This window comes from Wyeomyia smithii, chromosome 3 (genome assembly GCF_029784165.1).
Source record: "Wyeomyia smithii strain HCP4-BCI-WySm-NY-G18 chromosome 3, ASM2978416v1, whole genome shotgun sequence".
Classification (NCBI taxonomy): Eukaryota; Metazoa; Arthropoda; class Insecta; order Diptera; family Culicidae; genus Wyeomyia; species Wyeomyia smithii.
Genome location: NC_073696.1, coordinates 35,605,808 through 35,632,694, shown reverse-complemented (window position 1 = coordinate 35,632,694; position 26,887 = coordinate 35,605,808). Strand labels below are relative to the sequence as shown.

General features: G+C 40.5%; 1 protein-coding gene across 2 annotated transcripts in view; it reads right to left on the bottom strand.

Annotated features, from left to right (window-relative positions):
* Positions 1-26,887, bottom strand: part of LOC129731065 (neural-cadherin) — a 393,666-nt gene that overhangs the window by 341,137 nt on the left and 25,642 nt on the right. For both annotated transcript variants that reach the window (XM_055690805.1, XM_055690804.1), the window contains exon 8: positions 17,899-18,088. In XM_055690805.1, the coding sequence (XP_055546780.1) occupies positions 17,899-18,088 (190 nt within the window). The remainder of the gene's footprint in view (positions 1-17,898; positions 18,089-26,887) is intronic.

The window sequence follows — 26,887 nt, the reverse complement described above, 5'->3', positions numbered from 1 at the left end:
CCGGGTTTGTCATTTCTACGTTTGCTTGCGGGTAAACGCATTGAAGTCTTAAAAAAGTTATCTTTGCCAGGGACACCAAAATCTACAGAAATGGGTAAAAAGCCATAATCTTTCGTTTTTTCCAGTTTAAGCTCTAGGGCAAAATCTGTGTTAGTTGCCGATATGTTTTTTTTGCGTCGAAAATTATCTAACATGCATTGAATTATATAATACTTTTTATTGTTTCTCCTGTTAGCCGATTTACCCGCATATAGGCTTCGTTCTTCCGCATATTCCAGATGGGGACACAACAGAAACCATATACGCCCATGATTGCCCACGACAGAAAAGCCAACCAAGCTCACGGATTTGTAATTTCATTCGAACCCATCCATCTAATGAGTGACTCGTTCCGGATCGTTTCGTGCGTATGAAAGCACTCCGGGAGCCGTTTCAAAAGCCCGCACCGAATTGTCACGTGCCTTCCTTCTGCCTTCCCATTCGTCTTCTTCACTTTCAGCCAACAACTGACGCAGCCGGTAAGTCCCCGCGGTGCATATGACTGTAAATTATTACTGAACCGTCAAACACCCGAAGTAAACTGACTTCCGAAGCTTCCAAGCATTATTCGTGGTGTGAAATAGGGTTATGCGCTACGTGTCACGCTGGTATTTGCGGTTCAGCCTTTCTTGTCTTGGACTAAAATATCAACACAGCATTTTCAGGTCGGCTGAGAACCGGTAAGGAACTTATAAGCTAAGAAATGCAGAGCTACTTATTAACAGTTATTTACTGCTCTCGCAGCTCACAGCAAAAAGCAGAAATCCTGATCTGCCAATTAATGAACAAAAGGCCGGATGTTGTATTTCTTAGAAACATGTTCGACAATTCGTTGTAATTGGATGTTTCTTTTCGTCACACCCATCCACACGTAGCTTGTGCACCGAAAGCATATCCGTTGAGGGACGTCCACAATGTGAATACAAGCCGCCTACACTGCTGGAGAAAGAAATGCTGTGGAAAAATATTATTTCATTTGTGGCAGCAAACGTGACGACTCATGATCAACAAACTCGTTCCGGCTATTACAGCAGAAAGGTTTCCGGACTAGCGTGATGCTAGAGGGAAGGTTCAGGATGAGTGGTGTCCTTGCGAGTTTACAACGGTAGCACACTCAGCAATAAATATTTGTGCCATTCAGCTCGTTGTTACCCGGAATGATTGTTATCATTCAACACGTGACTGGCGCAACAAACTAAATTGGAATTTTCACTCCTTTCGATGCGGAATCTCTCACTACCTACTCATCGAAGCATGCGGTAAATGCTGACTGTTTTGCTTAAATACAGATATTTTAAATTTCAACCGCAACTTGTACGGAAATATAATATATCCAACCATGCGCCGCCACTTAGAAGCAGTGCAGCGCGTGGTGCAAACCGGCAATCAGTACACGTCCTTGCTGTCCTTCTCTAACTGGGGAAATCGCTTCTAATGCAACCTAATAATAAATCCCGGGAAATACCGGGCGCTTTGTCTGCAATCAGCATCACCGCGCCGCCGGTAGCGGAAACTTGAGACCTGATAGGGCAATGACGAATACCCAAACCACTTCCAGACCCATAATCACACACACAGCTAGGAATATAGATAGCATGCACAGTTATTCTCTCTACTAAGGAAGAGAAATAAAATTTGCATATAAATTACATTTTCATAAATTAATACCGTGCACGATGCACTTCGACAAAAGGCTCTCCCCCTTAATCCTGTCGGCACTTTGCAACTCCGGAATTCGAACGGGAAAATCGGTGAAACGCTGCTGCTGCTACTGATGACCGTGCGTCTAAATGATGAAAGGTATCTGAGCCAAATGTTGACCACGTAATTTCATCTCGCAGCTCAGGGGTGTCATATTATATTTGTTTCTTACTAACCATGGCCAGTACAAGCAGCGGTACTGTAGCTACAGATACGGTTCAACACGGTGTTACTAATGGACTATTTATTATCCAGTGGAAGTGAAAATGAAATCATATCGAAAATACTGAAACAGTTGGGCCAATGTATTCATTGGTGTTGTACTAGTTTTAGGAAGCCACAGTAACGCAACTTGCTTTTAGCGCAACGCAGTTGTAAATAGTTTGCTGACAAAACTAGCTGAAAATGTTACTGGCGATATTTTACAGACCGAAAGTGCTTTTTCCTCATCGTTTTTTGTCAAACGGAAGTAGTAATAAATGCAATTTTGCAAATGCTCGAGCATTAACTATTCACCGACATTCAAGTTTTTCTTTTGCTTTTAAAAAAACGTTCAAACAGTGGCAACCGTTACGATTTCTACCAAGTTGAACATCCCAATTAAAAGTTTCTCCAATCATAACGATTCTTACAGTACGACGCAGCTCAAGTTTACCTCCCAATCGGGTGGTACTTGTCGTGAATTAAACACTTTCTTATCGAAAAAAAAACGAGTTCGTTCTCGCGTAGACGGCCTCGGGTTACGATTTTTTTTGCTTTCCTCCAGCATAGAACGGAACTAATGTTTGAAAAAGTTTCAGTTTGCTCGAGAACTTTACAGGCAAATATTCACGAGCCATGCAATTGGACGCTTCCCTCGCGCAATAGTTGTGATAATGGAAAAGTCAGCCCTGCTATCTTCGATGATGGTTGATATGATGGCCCGTGGCTGGGGTGGGGACTGTGCTACCAAGTAGAGCGGAAATTGCCGCTCAGCTGGCGCGAATTAAATGCAAGCGGAAAAAGTACCCGAAGCCAAGCGCGCACTTCTGTCCGGTCGGCTGAAGCCCGTTTTCTCTTCTTAACTTGAAGAATCCGGTTTTTGTTTGCCGCCATTCGCATTTCGCGAAAAGTTTACCTATGATTTCGTAACGATTTATCTTTGCTTTTCCGTTCGGTGCTGGTAGCAGAATAGAAGCCGGAGAGCCGACAATGGATCGCACTACTTGCAGTGTCCTTCGCCAACTCAAGTTGGATGTAGAGGAAAATGGTAATTTATTCAACGCCCAAAAGTTTTACTAGCGGTGCTAGTAGTAACCAGTAAATTATTTTTATTCTATTTTTAAACGAGTTGGTTTGAAAACCTACAAAGTATAAAAGTAACTATGATATATAGGAAGTATATATAAAACTGCCTACATTTAGCAAACCAATTCTAATCATAAAACAAACCCATTTAAAGTTTAGCCATTTAAAAAATTTTCTAATCACCAATAATTCATTTACAGCACGTTAAACGTTAATGGGGAATAATTATAAATATTGACTGCCGCTGCTGCCTACCCCAATAAAACGAGCTGGTAGCATCCGGTCGAAATCACTTGATGCTCTGCATCAACGTCAGTTTGAGTTTGAACCGAGCTAGATTTCGAGATCAATCTCGGCGAGTAAGTCAAACGACATTAGCCTCCTCGACGGATGGGGTTTTAAACCGCTCGCTGCAGCCTAAAGCTGTCTCCTGCCCAATCTCAATCAAAAAAAAAAATAGAAAAAAAAAATCCCGACTTGAAAAACAAAAAGGTTCTCTCGGGTTGTTAGTTCAACCATGCAGACAGCAGCGGGTCCATTCGTTCGAAGATTGATGTAGCTTGAAATTTGTTTACGATGAATTTTTCCTGTTCTAAGACCGATCTTCGAAATCCGCCCGAGCCTCATCATGGTTGGCCTTCGTGGAAAGTCAAGGATAAAGTTTCGGCTAATGGGTGGAATAAATTTCGCTGTCGCAATTGGTATCCATTCGGTGAAAGGCTGCTAGCACTAATTAAGCGTGACTAAATTCAAGCAGAATTGTTCCGTTTTCTTCCCGCCACGGAACACGCGTATCGGGTGCGAAAAGAAAGAAGGTTGGCCACTGTAAGTCCACGCGAGCAGGCGGAAATTAATCATTAATTAGTCAAAAAAGGGGCGAAGAAATTAATTTGAAAAGTTACATGAAAAGAACCGTTGCGGGGTCGATTCTGTTGGTGGAAAATATTTATTTTTGATATATTGGTGTACTGTTGGACAGGAAAAAAATAGTAATCTAAATTTTCTACATATCGTGAGCTACCCAGTTTATTTTAGGTTAGCTGTATGTACAATACAGCAGAGATTGCACAATATGCATATTATCGAAAAGGGAAAAGTTCGCAGAAATAAATGAGTTGTTAACGCATAACAAATTATTTTGATTTATTACGATGCGTTTGGCGAAAATGGGGAAAAACATAGTCGAATCCAAATTTCACAACTTACATACAATTTTATGTTGATTAACAGAATTATTTTTTTTTGTATTCAATAGCGACAGTCCACCATCGATCAAACAAAAGAAACGATCTAAGCAATAACCTGCCCAACGCGTTTGGTTCACTTTAGGCTATCTGCATGAGACGGATATCGCGCCAACTCGACTAAGGGGCGCTTGGCTTTCAAATATAGACCTGTGCGCCGACCATATCATCGACGGCGGCGGCGTAGAAAAAATATTACACCGGCGGCGACCGGCGCGCCGGCATGACGCCGTTGGCTTATAACGGCGGCGGCGTGTATCGGCGTGACACTAATTACCACTTATAATTGGGCATAATGTGTGCTTTGAACTCTCATTTTCGGTTTTTTGTTAATTCAACGTTAATAAAAATAATAATTGCGTCAGGGCTGACATGATGTCAAACCTAGAAATAAAAATGGTAAGAAATCAAGTAAATAAACAATTGAGCAACCAGAAAATAATAAACCAAGCAGAGAAAGTAAAACAAGTGTAAATCCCAAAAAAATTGCAAGGAACACTGCTATTTCTAAAGACATTCAGTTTTTAAAAAAAAGATAGATAGTTTGTCGATGATTTCTTTTTGATTAACCGTAGACCGACTTTGGGAAAATTCGATGGATCTCACGTTAGAGTTAGAGTTACGTCAACTTTCATATATTTATATGGAAAAACTGAAAAAAGGGATACTCTTTTCATTCAAATAGAATTCTTCGTTAAACTCCACAGATTCTTCATTACCATCTGGAAAATTCTTGTTTGCTCGAAACAGCGTTGAAAAAAGCAACAAAATCACATGAACTATGTGATGTCATTACTATGAAAATCAGACTTAAATATGATGGGTCGAAAACGATCCATTCTGACCGAAAAATCCGCAAATATCACCATGGTAATGGAAAATAGCGAAAGTGTTTTTTTCGATGCCTTAACGTTCAAGCAACAAAGTAAGGAGAATTCCGCAAAAACATAGTCGATTTTCAGTGAATTCTCGCAAATTGATCTAGAAAAAACTCAATATTCTAGAGAAAACTAAAATCTTTACCAAAAAATAGATGAAAAACCACTTATCATTTTTTCTTAATTTTTTTTAACATTCCGGGATTGCTCATACGTTTACATAAAAATTAAAAATAAAAATAAACATATAAACTTATGTTATAATAACTGAAACAATATTCTCGAAGCAAACTGGCCCCGTGCAAATTCTTGATAATGACTTCGGAATTTTTTATATCTTTCGATAAAAAAGACTAAAGTCTAAATATTTAATGTCAAATATTGTATCAAATTTCCACAAATTAAAATAATTTACACTTAGGAAACATTCGTAAATGATAACAACCCGTTAAGCATACAGACGGAAGGCACACGGACGCAAGGCATAGAACGCTAGGCATAATGGATGGCAGGCGAACGGGCACGAGGCATATGGACGCGAGGCCGAATGGACGCGAGGCCGAATGGACGTGAGGCCGAATGGACGCGAAGCCGAAGGGACGCGAGGTCGAATGGACGCAAGTCCGAATAGACACAAGGCCGATAGGAAGTGAGGCGGAATACGGTATTATCGTCATCATCACAGCCCTCTTTTAATAACATGTATTTCGCTTCAGGGTGTCATTTAAAGAACAATACACTCGCGGCCTTCGGCCGACTCGCTGTTCGAGCGAATGATGTCCTTTCTCGCTACCGCTCGTTCGGACTTAACTAAGGGAAAGAAACTCTGTTAGAGTAGACCTAGCAAATCTTTAGATCAGTCGTTTGTGTGCAAGAGGCCGTAGCTTCCGACGGCGGGTCGGCGGCCGGCACGGACTATGGAAACCACGGCAGCTTAGTGCCGCCACGTTTCCTTGCCCTCGATTATGCGTCTGCGCCGCATGATTTGAAAAAATATTATGCCCAACCTAAACTCTTTAGGAATATATTTACGCTTAAACTACATACATAGAGTAGAAAATATCTGAGTTAAATATAGAATTCATTGAATGACGCTTTTTGTCAATCATCGAGGGTGCAACATATTTTTCACTAGACTCTGCTGCGGAATGTATGTTGCAAATCCGGAACACATAGTCATGATAATTGGATCTCATGCGATCATACAATATCGTATTCAGCCTCGCGTCCATTCGTCCTTGCGTCCGTTATGCCATATGGCAGTATGCCTCACATCCATTGGGCCTCGCGTCTGTATGCCTAGCACACTGCGTGAGGCCACCATGCAAAGTTGCGTTACGTCGGAGTGAAGGGATATAAAGAATTGCCAAATTCCGCGTTACTTAATATACGAGTGTTCCCTTATCGGCTGTGATTTACGGTATTTCTATAATCAGGAAAAAATCCAGCATACACAATCACTATCGGCGCGGTAAAAATTTCCTCGGCGGCACGCTGAAAATTTTCTAGGCGGCGCGCCGAGTCCAAATCATCGGCGGCGGCGGCGTGGCGGCGCACAGGACTATTCAAATATCGAATTTCATTTTTTGACTATTGAATTCTAAATTTTGATTCATAACTTGATTTCGGAATTTGAATTTAAACATTTAATTTAAATTTCAATTTTGGCTTTTGTTTTTTCATATTTTACTTTTGGTTTTTGACATCCCAATTTTAACTTTTGGTTTTTGACTTTTTAAGTTTAAATTTTATGATTCATACATATTTCTTATGATTTTTAATCTCTGATTTTAAATTTTCCATTACGAATTCCAAACTGTGATACCGGCACATTTACCATTTTTTCGGTACGTTGAAACTCGCATGCCTGACTTCTCCAAAGCTTTTATCTGCCAATCAACGAGATCTTAATCGAAATTGATCCAACTTTTTTTTAATTTTTTTTCAATTATCCGCCACTTTCCACACCAAAAAGCTCTTTCAAAGCCCCCTGGTAGTGGACGCAACTAATCTCAGCTCGACTGCAAAACAAAATTAAAAATTTATGCTAGAAACTAATAGGCTGAGATTGAAAATTTTGAGTATAAATATTAAAGAGTGAAGTTATATTAAGCTACTACTAAATCGGATTCCCAGTGGAGCTTAGCTCCTTTCAAGGGATCCTTGAATGCAAATAATTTAAGCTTTATAGTTGGACTAGACAACAAATTATTAAATAAGAAATTCATTGATTTTACTTTTAAGATGTAGTTTCATTTTGAATTCGAATTGGCTACGAACTTGCTATTCCTTTAAGTTCGTTGGATAAGGCATTGAATTTGGAAGGTCTCATGTACGAAAACTGTTGACCTTGATTTGTGTAAATTCTGATAACTGCCAAGCTACCAGCTTGCCTAGAATTGCGAGATCGATTCCCAGTGTTAATTGCTAGATAAGAATGTATTTTTTTCATTGTGAAGGATATCGTGAACCAATAAAAGTGTCTGTGGTTCACATAACCCTAAAATTGGTCAAATATATTGTGGTTTCTATTTCCATATAACTCTAATGTTGGATGTAATGGAGGTAGACCGTAAATAAGTTTTAAGCATCTTTTCTGTAAGACTTGTAGTTTGGCTAGTTTTGATTTACACTCACGTCCCCATGCTATAACGACATACTGTAACAGAGAATGAATATGAGCATAGTAAAATTAAAGCAGAGCATGTTGGGGAACAAAGTATGAAACCTTTCTCAATACTCTACATAATGTTGCTATTTTTTTCTCTATTGACTTTATTTGTATTCCCGTTGAAAATGTCGGATCCACATAGATGCCAAGATATTTGAATGAATGAACCTTTTCAATTAGAACTTGATCAAGCCTAGGATTCGTATGAGAGGGTATAACTTTTCTCGATGACTTGAAAATCTTTTATCTCGCTTTTTGAAGATTTAGCGACAGAAGATTACTTGAAAAATGAATATGGAGTTCGCGCAAATCATGATTGATGCTTTGAATAATAGAGTGTGTGTTGGAATCTAGATAAAAAACTGCTGTGTCAACTGCAAATAGTCTGGGAACACCTTTATGTAAACAAAAAAAAAGCAGTGGTCTAATGTTACTACCCTGCGGAACCCGAGTTAATACAGGTTTCAACGAACTTCCAACACCATTAATACTTACAAATTGTTTCCTATTTTCAAGATAACTTTGTATTAGGTTATGTGCAACACCCCGTATGCCATACATTTAAAGTTTTTCTAGTAAAATGAAATGGTTAAGAGTGTCGAAGGCTTTCCGAACATCTAAGAACAAAGCCCCAACCATCTACTTAGAATCGATTCTATTAATTATGTAGTCTACTAACTCAGTAATTGCAATCGACGTACTGCAGGCTTGTCGAAAACCGTATTGAAATTTGTAAAATAGTTCGTTTTTTCCAAAGAAGTCCAAAAACCTACTTACTAAGAGTTTTAAGAAAATTTTATTGAATATGTACAGTGTTGATATTGGTCTATAATTATCAGGTAAACTCACAGGTAAACATGGATCGCCCGACTTGTAAATAGGTGTAACCTTAGCAGCTGTTGGGGAAGGCCCAACAAGCCGCCCCGGAAAACAACATGTTACAAACAACGTAAAAGATAATACGGATCGGAACAATCGGCATAGACCTAGGCAACGAAATAAGGACTACGATTGGAAACTTGGGACATGGAACTGCAAATCGCTCTGCTTTCCAGGATGCGACTGGATAATCTATGACGAGCTACATCCACGCAACTTCGAAGTCGTAGCGCTGCAGGAACTTTGTTGGACAGGACAGAAGGTATGGAGAAGCGGGCACCGGGCGGCTACTTTCCACCAGAGCTGTGGCACAACCAGCGAGCTGGGAACCGGCTTCATAGTACTGGGTAAGATGCGCCAACGCGTGATGGGGTGGCAGCCGATCAACGCAAGGATGTGCAAGTTGAGGATAAAGGGCCGGTTCTTCAACTACAGCATCATCAACGTGCACTGCCCACATGAAGGAAGACCCGACGACGAGAAGGAAGCGTTCTACGCGCAGCTGGAGCAGGTCTACGATAGCTGCCCGCGACGGGACGTGAAAATCGTTATTGGGGACATGAATGCTAAGGTAGGCCGGGAGGCAATGTACAGACCGGTAATCGGACCAGATAGCCTGCATGCCGTGTCTAATGATAACGGCCATCGGTGCGTAAACTTTGCGGCCTTCCGTGGTATGGTAGTCCGAAGTACCTTCTTCCCCCGCAAAGATATCCACAAATCCACCTGGAGATCACCCGACCAACAGACAGAGAATCAAATCGACCACGTTCTAATCGACGGCAGGTTCTTCTCCGACATCATCAACGTTCGCACGTACCGCAGTGCGAATATAGATTCGGACCACTACCTAGTAGCTGTGTGCATGCGCTCAAAACTATCGACGGTGTATAACACCCGCCGAAGTCGAACGCCGCGACCAAATATTGAGCAACTGCGGAACGCCGAGGCTGCACAGGAATACGCGCAGCAGCTGGAGGCAGTGCTACCCACGGAAGAGCAGCTTGGCGCAGCTACCCTTGAAGATGGCTGGAGGAGCATCCGCTCCGCCATAGGTAGCACTGCTGTAGCGCTACTAGGTACAAGGGCCCCGAATCATAGAAATGACTGGTTTGACGGCGAATGCAAACGGTTAGTCGAGGGGAAGAATGCAGCACGGGCGAGAATGCTGCAACACCGCACGAGAGCGAACGTGGAACGATACCGACAGGCACGGAACAGTCAAAACTCAGTCCTCCGAAGGAAGAAGCGCCAGCAAGAGGACCGAGATCGCGTAGCGATGGAAGAGCTGTACCAAGCTAACGACACTCGGAAGTTCTACGAGAAGCTGAACAGCTCCCGTAAAGGCTTCGTGCCGCAAGCCGATATGTGCAGGAGCTTGGCCGGCAACCTCCTTACTGACGAGTGTGAGGTGATCGAAAGGTGGAGGCAGCACTTCGACGAGCATCTAAACGGCGATGCAGTAGAGCGCGAGGACGGTATGGCAACTGATCTGGGTGCACGAGCAGAAGACACCAGAATTCCAGCCCCCGATCCTCTGGAGGTGGAGGAGGAGATTGGTCGGCTGAAAAATAATAAAGCTGCTGGAGTGGACCAACTTCCCAGCGAGCTATTAAAATACGGTGAAGAAACACTGGCTAGAGCCGTGCACTGGGTCATTGTCAAGGTTTGGGAGGAAGAACGAGTACCGGAGGAGTGGATGGAGGGTATTGTGTGTCCCATCTACAAAAAGGGCGACAAACTGGAGTGCTGCAATTATCGGGCAATAACTCTGTTGAACGCCGCCTACAAGGTACTCTCCCAAATTCTTTGCCGTCGACTATCGCCATTTGCGAAGCAGTTCGTGGGGCATTACCAGGCGGGATTTATGGGTGCCCGCGCCACCACGGATCAGATATTCGCGGTTCGGCAGGTTATGCAGAAATGCCGCGAATATAACGTGCCCACACATCATTTGTTCATCGATTTCAAATCGGCGTACGACACAATCGATCGGGACAAGCTATGGCAAATTATGCACGAACACGGTTTTCCGGACAAAGTGACGCGGTTGGTCAAAGCGACGATGGATCGAGTGATGTGTGTAGTTCGAGTTTCGGGGGCACTCTCGAGCCCCTTCGAAACCCGAAGAGGGCTTAGGCAAGGTGATGGTCTCTAGTGCCTACTGTTCAACATTGCCCTGGAAGGTGTCATTAGAACAGCGGGGATTAACACGAGTGGCACGATTTTCCAAAAGTCGGTTCAACTGTTTGGTTTCGCCGACGATATCGACATTGTGGCTCGGACCTTTGTGAAGATGACGGATACGTACATCGGATTAAAGGCTGAAGCCAAACGGATTGGACTGGTCATCAATGCATCGAAGACGAAGTACATGAAAGGAAGGGGTTCACATGAAGACAGTAACAGTATCAGTAACCTTCCACCTCGAGTTCAAATTGGTGGTGATGAAATCGAGGTGGTCGATATGTTCGTGTACCTGGACTCACTAGTAACTGCCGACAACGATACCAGCAGAGAAATTCAACGGCGCATTATGGCAGGAAATCGTGCATACTTTGGTCTCCGGAGGACGCTTCGATCGAGTAGAATTCGCCGCCGCACCAAGTTAACCATCTACAAGACGCTGATCAGACCAGTAGTCCTTTACGGGCATGAGACATGGACTATGTTTGTGGAGGACCAACGCGCCCTTGCGGTGTTCGAGCGGAAGGTACCATTTTCGGTGGACTGCAGATGGAAAACGGAGTGTGGAGAAGGCGAATGAACCACGAGCTGCAGGAGCTGCTTGGGGAGCCATCTGTCGTTCACACCGCTAAGATAGGCAGGCTGCGGTGGGCTGGGCATGTTGTAAGGATGTCAGACGACAGCCCGGTAAAGATGGTTCTTGAAACCAATTCGTCAGGGATGAGACGGAGAGGTGCACAGCGGGCAAGGTGGATCGATCAGGTGGAAGACGACCTGCGGACCCTACGCAGACTGCAGAGCTGGCGAACTGCATCCATGGACCGAGTGGAATGGAGACGACTCTTACGTACAGCAAAGGCCAAACCACGGCTTGGGACTGTTTGGTAAGGTAAGGTTACTTAGCAACTTTGAAACAATCTGGATATTGACCTGATTCAATTATTCTATTGAAGCATTGACTCAAGATGTTTGAAAAACCAGGCGCTTTACAAGAGTTTAGGCCATGAATTATGGATGTCATTTCGTTAGGCGAACTAGGCTGTAAAAATATAGATTGTCTAATAACATTTACACTCGAAAACGGCTCATGCCGAGCTGTATTGCTTCAGCCAATTTGGTGCCTATACTGGAACAATAATTGTTAAGAGCTCCACTGTTTCCGGCATCGCTAGTTATAATATTTCCATCAATTTTCTACTTAATTTTACTAATGTTTTTATTTCGCTCAAAAATATCGTTAATGTTTTTCCAAAATCTGTTATGAGTAGTGCAATTTTACTTATATTTTTAGGCTTTTTTTGACACGTGTTGGAATAGAGCTTTAGCATGACGTCTTGCGACATATCAAATGATATGTTTTTTTTTTAAAACATTACTATCTCCGATCGGTATTCGGCCAGTTGGACGTCTAATGGCCAATCCTGGCCGAGCTCCAGGAATCGGTTGGATGTGACTATACTCACAATGGTTCCGATGTCTGGCTTGCGACATATGAAACTTGATCACTTCAAGTGTGGTTCAGTGGTTTCGAATCCCACCAAGAGCGTTGGTGATCACTGTAGGAGTTCATGACCACCTTTGCCTCTTTTGGCCGATTCTGGTGCAGTTCCTAGAATCATTCTCCTCTGAAAAAATGGCTACTTCTGGATTTGCGACATAACAAACTCTATTGTAACGAAACAGAACTTGGTTATCACTTCTCGTATAATTGATCATTTCAGTCTTTATTTGCTACTCCTGGTCCAGTTTCAGGGACCAGGTTCCCCGAAGAAACTAGCCTCATTCTAAATGGTTGCGAGTTTTGGTTCATATCTAACTCCAAGATTTTGGGAAACAAGGGCGAGCTTGAAAAAAACTGTTCACCTCAACTTGTTCTATACACGCCCGGACAAACACATACGATTCGCATAAATTCCTCACATTGGATTCGTGAGCGTCCTTGAAAAGGATTCCTGAAAAAAGAATGCCCTGCATATGGTTCTAGGATTCTTGAATAAGAATCGTGAGTGGGAATCCTCTGGATCGTGTTTGCGATTCCTTTCACGATTCCGTCACCGAGTTAAAGGTATCCTGGGGATTCTTACTCAGGATTCTATGCGTGTTAGTAAGGGTGCTCCAAAAATTGGGCTTTTCAGTAAAACAGGTATACCCGAGATAGCTCCAAAAACTGGCTCGAGGTATTCCAAACATACCAACAATTTTTTATTTTTCAAAACAAGAATGCTCGTGATCGGTCAGATGATTTTTGGTTACCTAAGTCTATCTCTAATTCCAAAATTTATTGATATTGTTGAACATTTCACCTCAGCTACTGTCCGTTTCTGGCTCTGCTATTGAAACCGGGTTCTTCGATGGAACTGGTAATACCTATATAAAATAATTCCGAAAATCACCTCAGCCATCGCTAGTCACTCGCGGTCTGGTTTCGAAAACGTTTCAAAACTCGATGAAAAGGGGTCCTAGTGGCCAAATACAGTTGAAGTGATTGGAAATGGTCTTGTTTTACAAAACCATAAATCCGATTTTCGAAATTCGGCCAATCATCGATCATCAATAACGTTGTTTTGCAATCTTGAGAGTACGAACCCCACCACGGTTTATCTCATTTAATCAGGAACAGTGTAAAATTTAAAAAACAATGATAGATTTTTGATCTTTTGGAAAAGGTCAGATCAAATTCGGTTGGAATCTCACGGAATGGAAAGTAGAAGAATTTAATGTTTTTCAGCCTTGGAGGAGTCAAGTATACATATATAAACCTTCATTCTTCAACTATTTTGATAGTTAAACTGTTTCATTATTCTTCTCAGGCTATATATTCAGCTCATACAACATGAAAACACAATTGAACACAGGGAAAATTTCTAACTAAACAAACTTTATTTTCTAACTAAACCAATCTGCAAATGCATGGAATCGATTCTTCTTAGTTCAGTTTAGATTTCTCATATAAAAGAATCCTTAAAAACTCACTAAAAAGCTCTAAATTTGATATTTTAGTCGGGCATCTGCACTCGAAAACTCATTTGATTCAATCACCTAACTAAGAAAACGAAGTCCGCGTATTGCTCTATACGGCTACAACGGAACTCGTTAAGCAGCCAACCAAAGTTTCTTTCATCACTAGTGGACCACTTTTTACTTTAATCACTAAACAAAACCACTCACTAAACTAAGAATACTTTAATCTTCGAAATGTTCACCACAAATTTCCAAAAACCAGCTTTAATTAGCAGAAATATATGAGATGAATTTCCTCAATTCCCAAATTTCAACTGTATGTATTTTCATCTGTTTTCACTGCATTGGAGAAAAGCAAAAGTTACCAAATCAGTTTCTGTTAATAAGAAAAAATCATACTGGAAACGTTGAATTATTCCGACATAATTGACATAAATCGACAGCACTACAGGGGTTACCAATTTTGCACGTAAACAACTACAGCGGATATCTAGGTAACCTACTACGACGGGCTGCGGCTACCTTCATTCGTGAAAATGTGATTCATTCATGATTAACAGTGTGATGAATATGGGGGCGTCGATGAATGATTGTCGAGATGAATAATTGAGCAGTGATTCAAGTTTTGAGATGGACATGGAAGCGTTGTGAAAAATGGTTTGTTTTACAAAATTCAGGATAAATCCAGCTAAGTTTACTGAACTTACAATACTGGGCGATTCTATAAGAGCAGAGAGGATCTGGGAACACGGCCCATAAAGGAAGTACACTTGCGCATCGCGGTTAAAATTTTTACAATTACTATTCGCTGCGTACGGAAGCTATAAAGATTACCATTTAGGGGTTTCAAATAAGTTTTCATCAAGAAAGAGTTTCTCGGTTTCGTTGGTTTGAAATGCGAAAATAGGTGGAACGTTGTGTTGGTATTGGTGAGCGGGTAGTGTTAATAAAAAGAGAAAAAGTGAAAACCATTAAAGGCCGAAAAGAGAAATGGCATGAAAAAGAGACAGCTATACGTCTCTGAAATGACCGTCGTTAAGATCGTCGAGGCTTTGTATGCATGGAACTTTGCCAATTTTTCTATTAAATAGGTAACTGTTATTGTCTGCGTCGGCAGGCGAAAATGGAACGGTCGTGCATGGTGCTTCGATGTAAACGCGTCTTAAACCCGGGAGGGTTTGCTTATCGATGAGTTTTCGTAATGGAGATACTTCGCGAGGTATACCCAGATAATTATTCATGTCTCACGGTAACCATTCGACCGGAGACTGCTTACGCTTTGCTTTAATATAAATACGTAGCGAATTGAAGTAGATTTCGTACAGTCGATAAAATTCGATGTAAATCTCATAACTGCGATGCATACCTTCCAAAGAGCAGCGTCTGCTGAAACGCGTTTGTTTTCTCTCAGGTATCTTGAATTCGTTGTTTGACAAAAAGATACTTAGCGTTCGTTTTCGTAATGGGCGACTTACCACAGTGACAAAATATCAAAAGATTGAACTCGATTCGGTTTAATGGTTTAACCGGAGATTGTTACGCGTTGCTTTTATATAAGCGGATCGCGAATTGGAACAGATTCATTTGGTCGATAAATATCGTGATATATTCAGCAAGTGGAAAACATTCAACCCAATAGTGGTACGACACCCTGATAAGGCTTACATCAAATAGGGGCCCGCCACAAAAGATCAAATCTCTGGTCGCAGTGGAAAATGTACCCAACAGGAAGAAAAAATATCGTGAATGATCTAATGATCACCCAACGTATACTTTTCAAAGAACCGCGTTCGCCGGAGTTTACTTTCTCGAGGAGTATTGTGTTTTTGGTAATAGACAAATATTTAAACACTTAGATGATCCTGGTGGCGAATGGTCTTCGCGCGTGCCGCTCACCTAGTTTCGCGATGTTCAACAAAAAAGATACTCATCGTTCGGCTTCGTAATGAGTTAACATCGCGCGCAACATTGTTCTATTTGGTTACTTATCACGGTGACCTATACCTTTCCTTTCCATCTCAGTCGTGGACGTGGCCGGCGCCGTTATCGATCTATACAATGCGGTAGTTACTGAATTGTTGTGCACTGAAGATGGCAAACTAATCCCAAGTAGCCATATACGTGGTTCCTTGTGCAACTTCAGTAGCTCAGATTGATCACGAAGCGGGCAACTACGAAATGTATGTGCTCCCAAAAGCCTTCATATGGTTTATTGGTTTAAATCAGATCCACATCGTGTAGAATAATGTGCGTGGCTCCAATAGCATTATATTGTGTAAATCGGTCTCAAATCAGTAAATTTAAACAATTTTGTTCTCTATTGAAATAAACCATGCACACCTGTGCGCGGCCTCAAAGGCATTGTTAATGTCTATTGCTTTGAACCGGTACCAAATATCAATAAGCTAATTGTGCTCTTCTAATCAGCCGGCTGAACATAGAATAAACCGATAATAGCTAAATAGAGACGGGTAAAATGTTATATCAAAGTGAATCCTGATCCAACGAGCCCTTCCCTACTAACAAAAACCTCCTTCCTGTGACATTTGTGGAGATGCAGAGGTTTAAACTGTCTCCAAACAGCAAGGGTCACACTAACATCCCTTTCCTCTTCCCACCTGATTGCAAGGACGTGGCCAGCGTCGTTATTGATCCTTCAAAATATTGAGTTACTAAAACTTGTACAATGAGAATAATCGGTCACTCCTAACCCCATTCTGTTGATTCACTGTGCAATTTTACCGACTCGGATCAATCACGGAGTGCAACCATTGATATGAGCAGTCAGTCAAGCTAAGCTAATACTGGGCGATTCTATAAGAGCACGTGAGCGTATTTTGTTAATTTGTTCAATGATTTCGTGAAAATTTGGTATTTAATCCGTGCATTCTTCGTGAATATCGGCTTAACCCTCTAGTGCCCAAATTCATTTCTAAACGGACTTCGATAAAATCACTATAAACCATTATAAACACTTTTTAAGTATTTATTGAAACTTTTCGGAACTTCGACTGAAGCCCGCCAAATGGCGGCATTGGGCACTAGAGGGTTAATGAGATGAATAATGGCGCAGTTCCCCTATATTCCGATTTTTGCTTTACTTGTTTACTTTTAATTTGAACTTCGATTTTGGAGGTTTAAGTTTTTACTTTCGACTGGTAATTTTTGAATCATATTTTTCATACATGTCTTTTAAGAACTTTAACATGAGTTTATTCTCAAAAACACCACGAAAACTCTGTCTGTTTTGTATTGAGCGACCATGACCACGAAACACTATGAGAGAAGGGGAAGTTTAATAGAAAAAGTTGTTTCATGTATATTTGGTTACCTGTGGTTCACTAAATGTGTTGACCCAATTTAAAACAGACGAAGTTTTTGTAATGTTTTTGTTTTGAACATTACGTCTTTCTAAGCATTATTTTATACATGATGTATTCTAATATTTCCTTTGTTGTATAAATATTACCCACTCATAACTGCGCAAACAATTGCAGGAATGCATGTCAATCGTTCACATGTTTTCTATAAGCGATATTGGTCAACAATATTGTGATCTCACTAAAGAATGACAACCCCTTGCTTAACCCATTGTGTGGTACTTGTCGATGGTTAATAAAGACAAACAGTTGGCAGTTTTTCTTACATTACCATATTAGTTGTAGGCTCATACAACCACTGCTATCCTGTACGGTACAAGTTGTTTACACATACATTAAAATGATAAATCATATAAATTGTATCAGATTTACTGCCATTGCTGGCGGAGGCAAAAAAATTGCAATCAAAAGGCCATATTATTTCGAATTCTTCGAAACGATTCAGCGAGCTGTAATCTGCACTGTCTGCTAACAGATGGCAATGTACAATGTACTTTCATAAATAAACAAGGCAATGAAAATATCTTCCCGAAAAAAAAACACACCACTCGGTAAGATAATAAACGGTAGCTCCAAACGACGCGCTAAGATTGCAATTCAATTGTCGGAGAAGCTCGGCTATTCAACGCTGGAAATGAAGAAAGAATAAACAAACTATGTACGGGACTTACCTCGACTCGTACGGTCAGGTTGTACTCCTTTATCGTTTCGAAATCTAGCGGATGGTTGACTTTTATGTCCGCCCACGTATCGCCGTTGTCCGGGCGCTGCTGCAGGTAGAACGTGTGGAGCTTGTTGGTTTGCGCCGTCGACCCCGGCATCAACCGGTAGAACACGGTCGGGTTTCCTTCAATGCCGGAGCTGTTTATTTCATTTCGGATGGAGTTCATGTGAAATGTTGAAAATTCCACGTGCGACACACACACATACATGCGCGAGACGGGCGGAAGGAAGGAAAACAGGAAAACATATATTAGTATTATTGGAACTGGAGCCACCGGTCCCCGGTGCGATTACGGATACGATTGATAACGGATGGGAAATCTACTGGTAGCAGGTGCACAAAAAAAATCCAGAATTACCGACTATCGGTAGATTTTCCATCTCCCGGAGATTGCTTCTTGTTGTTCGCGTTAAGCTGGGATCATCCTCTTGGAGTCAAAAAGCAAAAAATAATCACATCGAAATTTATCGAAAAATAAAATGAACAGCGGGCTAAAAGCAAGATCAAACACACGCTTGTCACTGTCAGATGGCGCTTTGACACCTCAAAAATTTGTTTTTTGTTTTTTGATACGATGGATTAGTGCGCGAGGACGATCCCAGGAAAAAAAAGTTCAATGCTTAAATAAAAATAAATTAAAACCAAACTCGAGATACAAAAACAAAAATCGTTCTACAGATCGATGTAACAACAAATCGATACGCGGTTAAAATCGAGTTTGGTTTTTGCTGTCGTGAATGAACTCGTTGGTTATGTTTCACTTGGCTACCGGAGCAGGAGGGATGTACTAAAACACAAGCGAAACTTAAAAAAGCAAAAATATTTTATCTGACAGCAAATGTGGTTATAAAAACTAATAGAGGTCGATGTCTTCCAACAATAAGTGTTTATTTGAAAGATCTTGTCTTACCCAACAAAGAATGTCAATAACCGGAACATTGTTGGCATTAATACAATTTTATGGTAAGAAATGTCAATAAAACAAAACATGTATCGAGGAAAAGGTGGTAAGGGTGGGGCACCCAACCAACTTTTGATGGTTAAAGCAAGCAATTCAAGTGGTCTTTTACACTAGCTCGAAAAACACAGTTGAACAATGCATTTGGATGAATCCAGAATGACTTTCTCTTATCTAAATGAAATTGCCAACTACATAACTGTATAGGTTATGAGCTCAGACGTTGGTTCCACTGAAAGACATGACCCCATTGTAAACCTCGAACCAATTCCCCAGCCGAAGGTCCTCTCTCTTTCGGCAAAATATTCCCACTTGATTAGAAATACCATTAGAGGTAAACCTTTTTGGCTCGATTTTACTTTCATGCCATCCATCAAACCATGAAAAAAAGACAATACCGAAAAAAAAAATCCACTCCCAACCACCTGTCGGAGCAGAAATTTCACCGTCGGCAAAACGGAGAAGGAAAAAAACATTAGAGACACGAAGAATGCTTTCGGCAGCAGCTCTTTGACCCAGACAATCAGCTTCCCATCCGTCGGACTTGAAGCACGGTTGGCTGACTGACAGACGAACTGTAAGTCAGATAACGAAGGCGGAAACAAATTCCATCTCGTTTCCGGTACATCCGTAATATGCTCCCGCTCGGATCGGAATGGATAGAGCGGCACGAACATTTGGAAAACAAATTTCCTTTGAATTAAAGATTCCCTCGCGATTCGGTGAATGGCTGCTCGTTTCCCCCCAAACGAACGTCACGGGAAGTCTTTCGGGAGCTCTATTTTACTTGCATTACTCCCACCAGGTGGACTTTTGTCCTCGTCGTCGTCGTCCAACTTTTGATGTATGACTTTATGACTACGATCTCGCACTTTCGCTGGAGGAATTTTGATGTCCTCCGTAGAGAGAAAAAAATCACTTTGCCCTTCGACTTGGGGTGCAGGACACCGAGTGTCTTAAACGATTTGTTCCCTGCCCAAGCACGCCGTAATTCATATCTTCAGTTGTTGTTTAATAACGGGCGCTAAATTACGCTATAAACGAAGGAATATGACTCGACATATACGCGCACACTACTGGTGCGAAGGCTCATATAACGTCGGGTCGAAATGTGGCCGCCATTTGGGGACCCCAAGAATGCGATACAAAGGCGCCACAAATGACAGATTTGTGATCTACGACCCGGTTGCCAGCAAATTGTGTGCAAGCGATTCGCCTTTTTCGGGAGCTTGTTATCGAAATAATGACCCAATACAAGTGGCGAAAAATTTTTTTGCTTGTACGCCTTTCGCCACTAAGATACGAGCTCAATAGTCACGTGCAGCGTATATAATAAAGGGCGTGTTTGCCGTATTCATCGATTCGCGCCAACCACATGAGATCGCGCGCATAACGTTTAATTTCATTCACCATTCCAAACAACGCAGCTTAAACTGCTACCACAGAGAACCGGTTGATTACACGCACAGGGTGGTGGAGGAAATGGAACGACAAATCGTTTCCTTTGTTTGCACCGGCACTGATGAAGACAACAATGGAAGGAATCACGTAATTTTGAAGTGAATTTTTCACTCATTGTGGTCCTTTCTAGCGGAGGCGCTTCAAAAGGCCCAGACAATACAAAAAGCTTATGGGGCATGGTGGTTTTAATACATCAAATTCACGTATTAAGTAGTCAAATACCCCTGAAGCAATTTTCCATTCTTGCTGATGTCCTTGACCTTCGGTAGATCAAGGGTAGAGATAGGTCGACAGTTAGAAAATTTGAAGGAAACATTTTTCACAGCACATTATCTTCTTCTGTTGAATTGTACATCACCTTTAATTATTCGTCGAGTCAAATGAAAGGGCATCATTTATCAGCAATGCTAGGCAACCAATACAAACATTTTCATTGTATGAGAAAGTCAGAGAGTTGAGAAACACAAATAAAAGGCTGAAAAGTACAAATAGGAATAGAACTGATTGAAGTTGGTAGAAAATACTGTACATATTGTATTGTATTCATGTTGGCATGTGAAAAAAATAAGCATAGAGTCTCTTAGCATAGAACTGCTTTGAAGCTTACTAATTGAGCAACCGGTTGGCGAACATTTATCACAGTCAGATACTGTAAGTTACTGATACAACCAAGTAACCAGTCTTTCATTGTACCAATAATATAACCATCATCTGTTGGGAACACAAATTGAGTAAATATTTTTGTATAACATTTTCCAAAATGGTAAGATTTAACAGTGAGAAATCTGATGCGCTAAAACAAGAGTCTTAACCCATTCCCGGTGGAGAGGAATCAGATTTTTTTGTTTTTGAATAAATAATTAAATAAATAAGGATCGATCTGCTCTCTAACCATATTCAATAGTTTCATCGTTCAAAATATCGAGTATAATTGCTAAGCTGTAATCCAATTTTAGACGTCAGGTGATGCCATAGAGTGGGTTAAGAGTCCAGAGTTGATAAGGCCAAATGAGACAGTATCGCGGGAAAATATCTAAGAAAAACATGACTTTGAAATTGAGCGGGCAAATTAAGGAACGCGTTGGTAATATCATTCATGAATGTGTGCGCAGTGAGCGCCACGTTTCTTAACAATTGATAGGAAAGACCACCGTATCAAACTTACGCCGGAGAATCTGGCATTAATTACGTGCTATAGGAAGAAATTTGTGCGGTGATTTGTGCCATTAAATGAAACATGAATACATCGCTACACTTCTGACTCCTATCGGCAGTTGGCTGGGTGTTTTTGGCCTAGTTAGAGTCGTCCAAAGTGCCTAAAAAACGCTACGATCAGTTGGTAAATTGTTAACCAGTATTTTTTGGGATTCATAAAGCATAACATTCATTGACCACCTTGAGCATGGTGAAACAATCACTAAACAATCTTGTTGTACATTATTGGATCGATTGGACATTGCAATCAAGGCAAAACAGCCTGTGACAAAAAAGTACTGTTTCACCAAAACAACGCTCCCGTCCATCCTGCTTGCGATAAGACCGATAAGTCGAAGAAATTGCGCTACGAACTGTTTCGCCACTCTCCGTATTCGCCAGATTTAGTACCGAGCGACTGTTTCTTGTTTCCCTGATGGAAGCTACCTTTCTCTGGCAAATGATTACAGTAAGAGTAGAGTAAGAAACAAACGACTATTTCTAAGGATTTGATGCGCGGTACTTTTAAATTGGCATCGAAATGTTAAAAGATCACAAAGACAAACAGACGTACCACTCCGTACAAAATCTAAGAAAATTGTGGTTGCTACTAACATGTACTGGACATATTCCGCAAAAGATAAATTCTCAGCCTTTCTGCTGTTTTGGCAGCACGGCGTACAAGAACTGTCAACTGAGTTCAAAGGGAAAAAGCACATCAGCGCCACTACCGCTACGACGGGAATAATCAGCATAATTGAAACTCATCTGAAATGACCATTATCTTAATCCCGGAAATAATTTTCGTAGTACGTCTGTTTGTTTGTGGTAAGAATAAGCTTCTGGATATTCTTATTATCTCATGAAATAATACTCGGATAATCTTTCAAATCGACCAGTTCATCATTTGCATCGAACTTAGAAAATAAAATTTGAAATTTTACTGATCATTCAGAATCGTATTTGAAAACGACCTCAAACTCCTGAAATTCGATCAATTTCAATGAGGGGAGTAAACTTTGCTTAAGTAGCTGTCTTACGGATGTATAAAACACCATTCAACACCGAAAATCTTTTAATAGGAAGCTATTGGAAAAAATCAACCAAAATTGCAGTTACTTAGGCGTCATATTAGTGCTGAAGAAAATCCGCTGCAAAACAAATGCAAACTGCTTAAAATAGAAGAACCTAAACTTAGGAATTTCACCAATCACACTACTATTTTTTGCAGGAAATATCTGTTTTGACTAATACATACGTAAAACCAAAATGCAAATTGCACCAAATTGGCCTTTTTGTCAGTCTCCGAATTGCCTTCTTTAAAATTCTATCCAATTTTTACGCTCCATAACGGCGAACCAGGCCTATGAAAAGACGTCATCTTTCATGATCCAAAAAACACATGTGAAAGCAAAAATGTGTCACATAGAAACCCCGTGCAATTGGCGCTTGTGGCGAACGCTACAATGCAAAATTCGTAATAAATAACGTCAGTTTAAATCTTCATGTATTTTATCAAAAGAAAAATATATCTGGCAACATTTGTTTTACCGATTCTTCCAACGAGCATAAAAGAGAGGTGAGGAGGAGAGTGAATTTTTCTAGTATTAGTGAATGCTTCAAATGTAAACAACTAGACGAACTCAATGGGAAACCCAAATTGCTACGTCACTATTTGGCATCAACTATGGGCAGAGGGGGGCGAGCAGAGGGACGCGTGCAAGTGTTAGTAAGTTTTCTCCTCACCTCTCTTTTATACTCATTGCGATTCTTCAAAACTTCAAAACTGACGCAAGCAGCAATGTTCGCATATACGAACATGAATTTTTGGCGACCACCCGGTGCGTAAAGAGTTGGATAAATGAAATTATTTCTTGTTTGTTTGAATGTTGTAAAAGTATCAAAACTTGAAAAACGGCGATAATAAGTTATCAACGTATTTCAACGATAAATAATAAGTGTGCTTGTATTGGTGCATTTTACACGATTCAAGGGAGTCTCCTCATCAGTCGGCGGTGTTTTTTTTAAATTTTTTTACGAGGCAAACAAACCAACACAAACAATATAATATCATTTATTTATTTATTTGAAGGTAAGTTTGAATTCTATTTTTTTTTTTTTGTAAAAAATAAAACAAAATGGTAGACTTGTTAACGACGGTGGCTCGTACTAGATTGATGTGCATGATTACAATACAGTGCAATTGTTGGACAAACAAGTAGCAAAAAGAGTATGAATCAAATGAATTTATTTTTGGACATTCATTTATTTTTGGACATTCGGCCAAAAGGCATGATTTTTTTTTTTGCGAAAGACCATTTTGACAACAACAAAATTTTTATTGTGTATTACGGATGTATAGGGAGGCTGAAGTTGTGACCCCGTTCATGTTGTTAGCTGCGAGCCGCTATTAATAAGTACACCATTTTGTATTATTTTTATTTTTTCTTTCTGTTCACACCCACCTTTGAATAAATGCAAAGAGTCATTCCTTTGTGTCGCTTTATCTAGCTGAAAAAATTAAGAAAAATCACCTTATTTTGGAGCGACTGATGGGAAGACCTCCATCAAGGTATGTTTGGCCATGAGGAAAAAATCATTTGACTGTTTTTAAAACAAAATGGTGGACTTGTTAACAATCTCGCATGGCGTCTTGTACTGGATTGGCGTGCATTACAAAAAAAAATGCCTGGGGTATTCTGAGAAAATTACATTTGTTATAAAGATAATTGGAATATGCTTTATATGAACAAAAAAAATTGAAATATACAACTATAGGTAGCGAAATTATAAAACTATTGAATTTATTTCATATTCATTTATGAACAGATTTTGGTCAAAGTGCACGACTATGCGAAAAAGTCTTCCGAATTTGAAAATATTGTTGTTGTGTGTTACAGGAAGGCCAAATACATACAAAATATCATTTCTCTATGTCGGTTTTACATCCCCTTTTTTCAGGTCATTGATGAGAAGTTTTTAGAACGAATTGAAAATCAGGAAAACGTAGTACCTAGTGTTAGTATTTTTGCATCGATTGCAAAATAATTTTGTTTTTTTTTTCTGGCTTGAACGTTAGCTTGTCCTACGCGAATTGCCCGATTCTTTTACAGAATGAAAAGTTTTCAATTCGAGCAACACAAAACAGGTTATATTTTTCAAATCCGCTAGAGAAAAACATGAGTCAATCATGAAACAAACAACCCAAAGTAGAGTACGTAACTGAGTGACATTTGCCATATACAACGGACGATTGTCTAGTGATGACGGTCACGTGACGTGGCACTCGCATCACTCGAAAGATAGGCTGACAAACCAAGCACTGATATCGATAAAATATCGATACAACAATATTTATGCAGTGCAACTGGGGCAAATTTGTTTACATGAACATGAATGTCTGTTCTTTGTGCTAGATATCTATCATTGTTTGTCATTTAGTTTTGCAGTTTTGATTTGTCATTCGTCAAAACAATGCCAAGATGTGCAGACTTGTCTGCAGTAATTTGGGATGGATTTGTGGACAAAATGTGGGAGGATTTCATATTTTAGAACTTAGATTAGATTATTTGCGATTTTCATTTGAATTTATCCCAGTTGCATTTGCCGCATTGCATGTGTTAACTACACACTTAAAACTGGATCTCGAACTCGGCGAAAAAATTCGAGTTCACTCGGCAACTTTGAATTCAACCGATATTTCAACAAAAAAATGCTGGTTGTCGAAAGTCGTCAAATCACTTTGCCGAGACTTCGTGCAAAAAACTAAGCTTGACGAATCGTCTCTATTTTTCGCCGAATTTATCGTTAAACACTGTTGATGCCGAAGTCAGCAAAAACATTACTGGTGTCTCGGTATAAATTTCACTTGTTGCCGTGTTTCGGCAATACAGCTGTCATTCTCATGAACGAGTTCCGCCATTTTTCTTAGTGCAAATTTATGCGTGTTACGTATGAGCAAACAGGAAGCAGATACAAGTTTGGCTGAAATTTGTGCAAATTACAAGTGTTTACAATCCGGTAGCCGAAAAAACTGAAGTTCAGATTGATGGGAAGGGGCTGAAACTCAAAAAGTGTAGTTCCAAATCGTGTGAATACAATATTGTATTTGTTTTAAGGATAGGCATCAGACGTAGTTTTAGACTAGATGTTTTGCTCTACTGGCGAGCAAGATAAAGATAAGTATTCAAGATTTAGTATGAATAAATTTCTTTACTCAAAACTCATCGAGCTTATAATTTATTTTTTGAAAGAAAACTACCGAATTCACGGTGAAAGTATTCTCTGCGATTGGATTCCACTGAAAAAACGGCTCTTTACTGTGCCGAACATTCAGCTTATATAACCGAAAGGTCGTTAGACTGGTTTGCCGCTTCTCGGCTGGATTTGCCGATGGCCCAGTCAACTGTGTACCGCGATTCTCGGCATAAAATGACATCTGTCAAATATTGGTTTTCCGAGATTCTCGGCAAAAGAGATTCAGCCGAGATGGTTGTCGAGCACACGGCTGTCCAAATCTCGGCACAAACAATGCCGAAATTTGGCGAAATTTTTTAAGTGTGTAGACTTCACTCGCTGAACTTGTATTGTTGCAGCGATCAGGTTCATTGCAGTCCCCTTTAATCACATATACGCAGAATATCTCCCGTATGATTTCTTCTGTCAAATGTCTAATTGAAAATATCACTGTTTAATCATTTGTTACTTAACTCAATTTGATAAGGCAATCCACGAGGCAATTGCGATTAGCTGATTCAGTTCAAATGTTATCCGATTGGTTGCTTTAGTATCGCCAAGTGCCAAACCTTCATACAACTGAAAACTGAAAACAATCACTTTTGACATTTTTGCCAACATTGAGAGATTTCGTTTTTGGTTGTGTTTTGGTTCCGCGGTTTGAAAAACAACAACAATAGCAAACGCACAAGCAATGAAACGTCACCCGTGGGTTGCCTTATAGCAATGGGATATAGAAAGTTTGGTTTGAGTCTCGGGTTTAAAGGGCTTCTTTTTTGTTAACAGTGATGACGTAGTAGTCACAAAACAATGCCCAAAAATCAATGCTCGGCACATTTTTTTTCAAGAAATTTTCACCAGTTATGACAGTTAACGACTGACAATGCCTACCTGCGTCGTTAAACAATGCGGAACACAATTCCGAATGGCTTTTTCTTATTTTTGGAGATCTACGTCACGACCCCAACACGTGCTTCTGTTTACCTCTTTTTCGTTACTAATACCACGGGGATGGCAACGCTGTCCGCTACCATACATTTGAAGCGTTTCCAATATTACTGGCACTGGCACCCGAAAAATGGTCAGT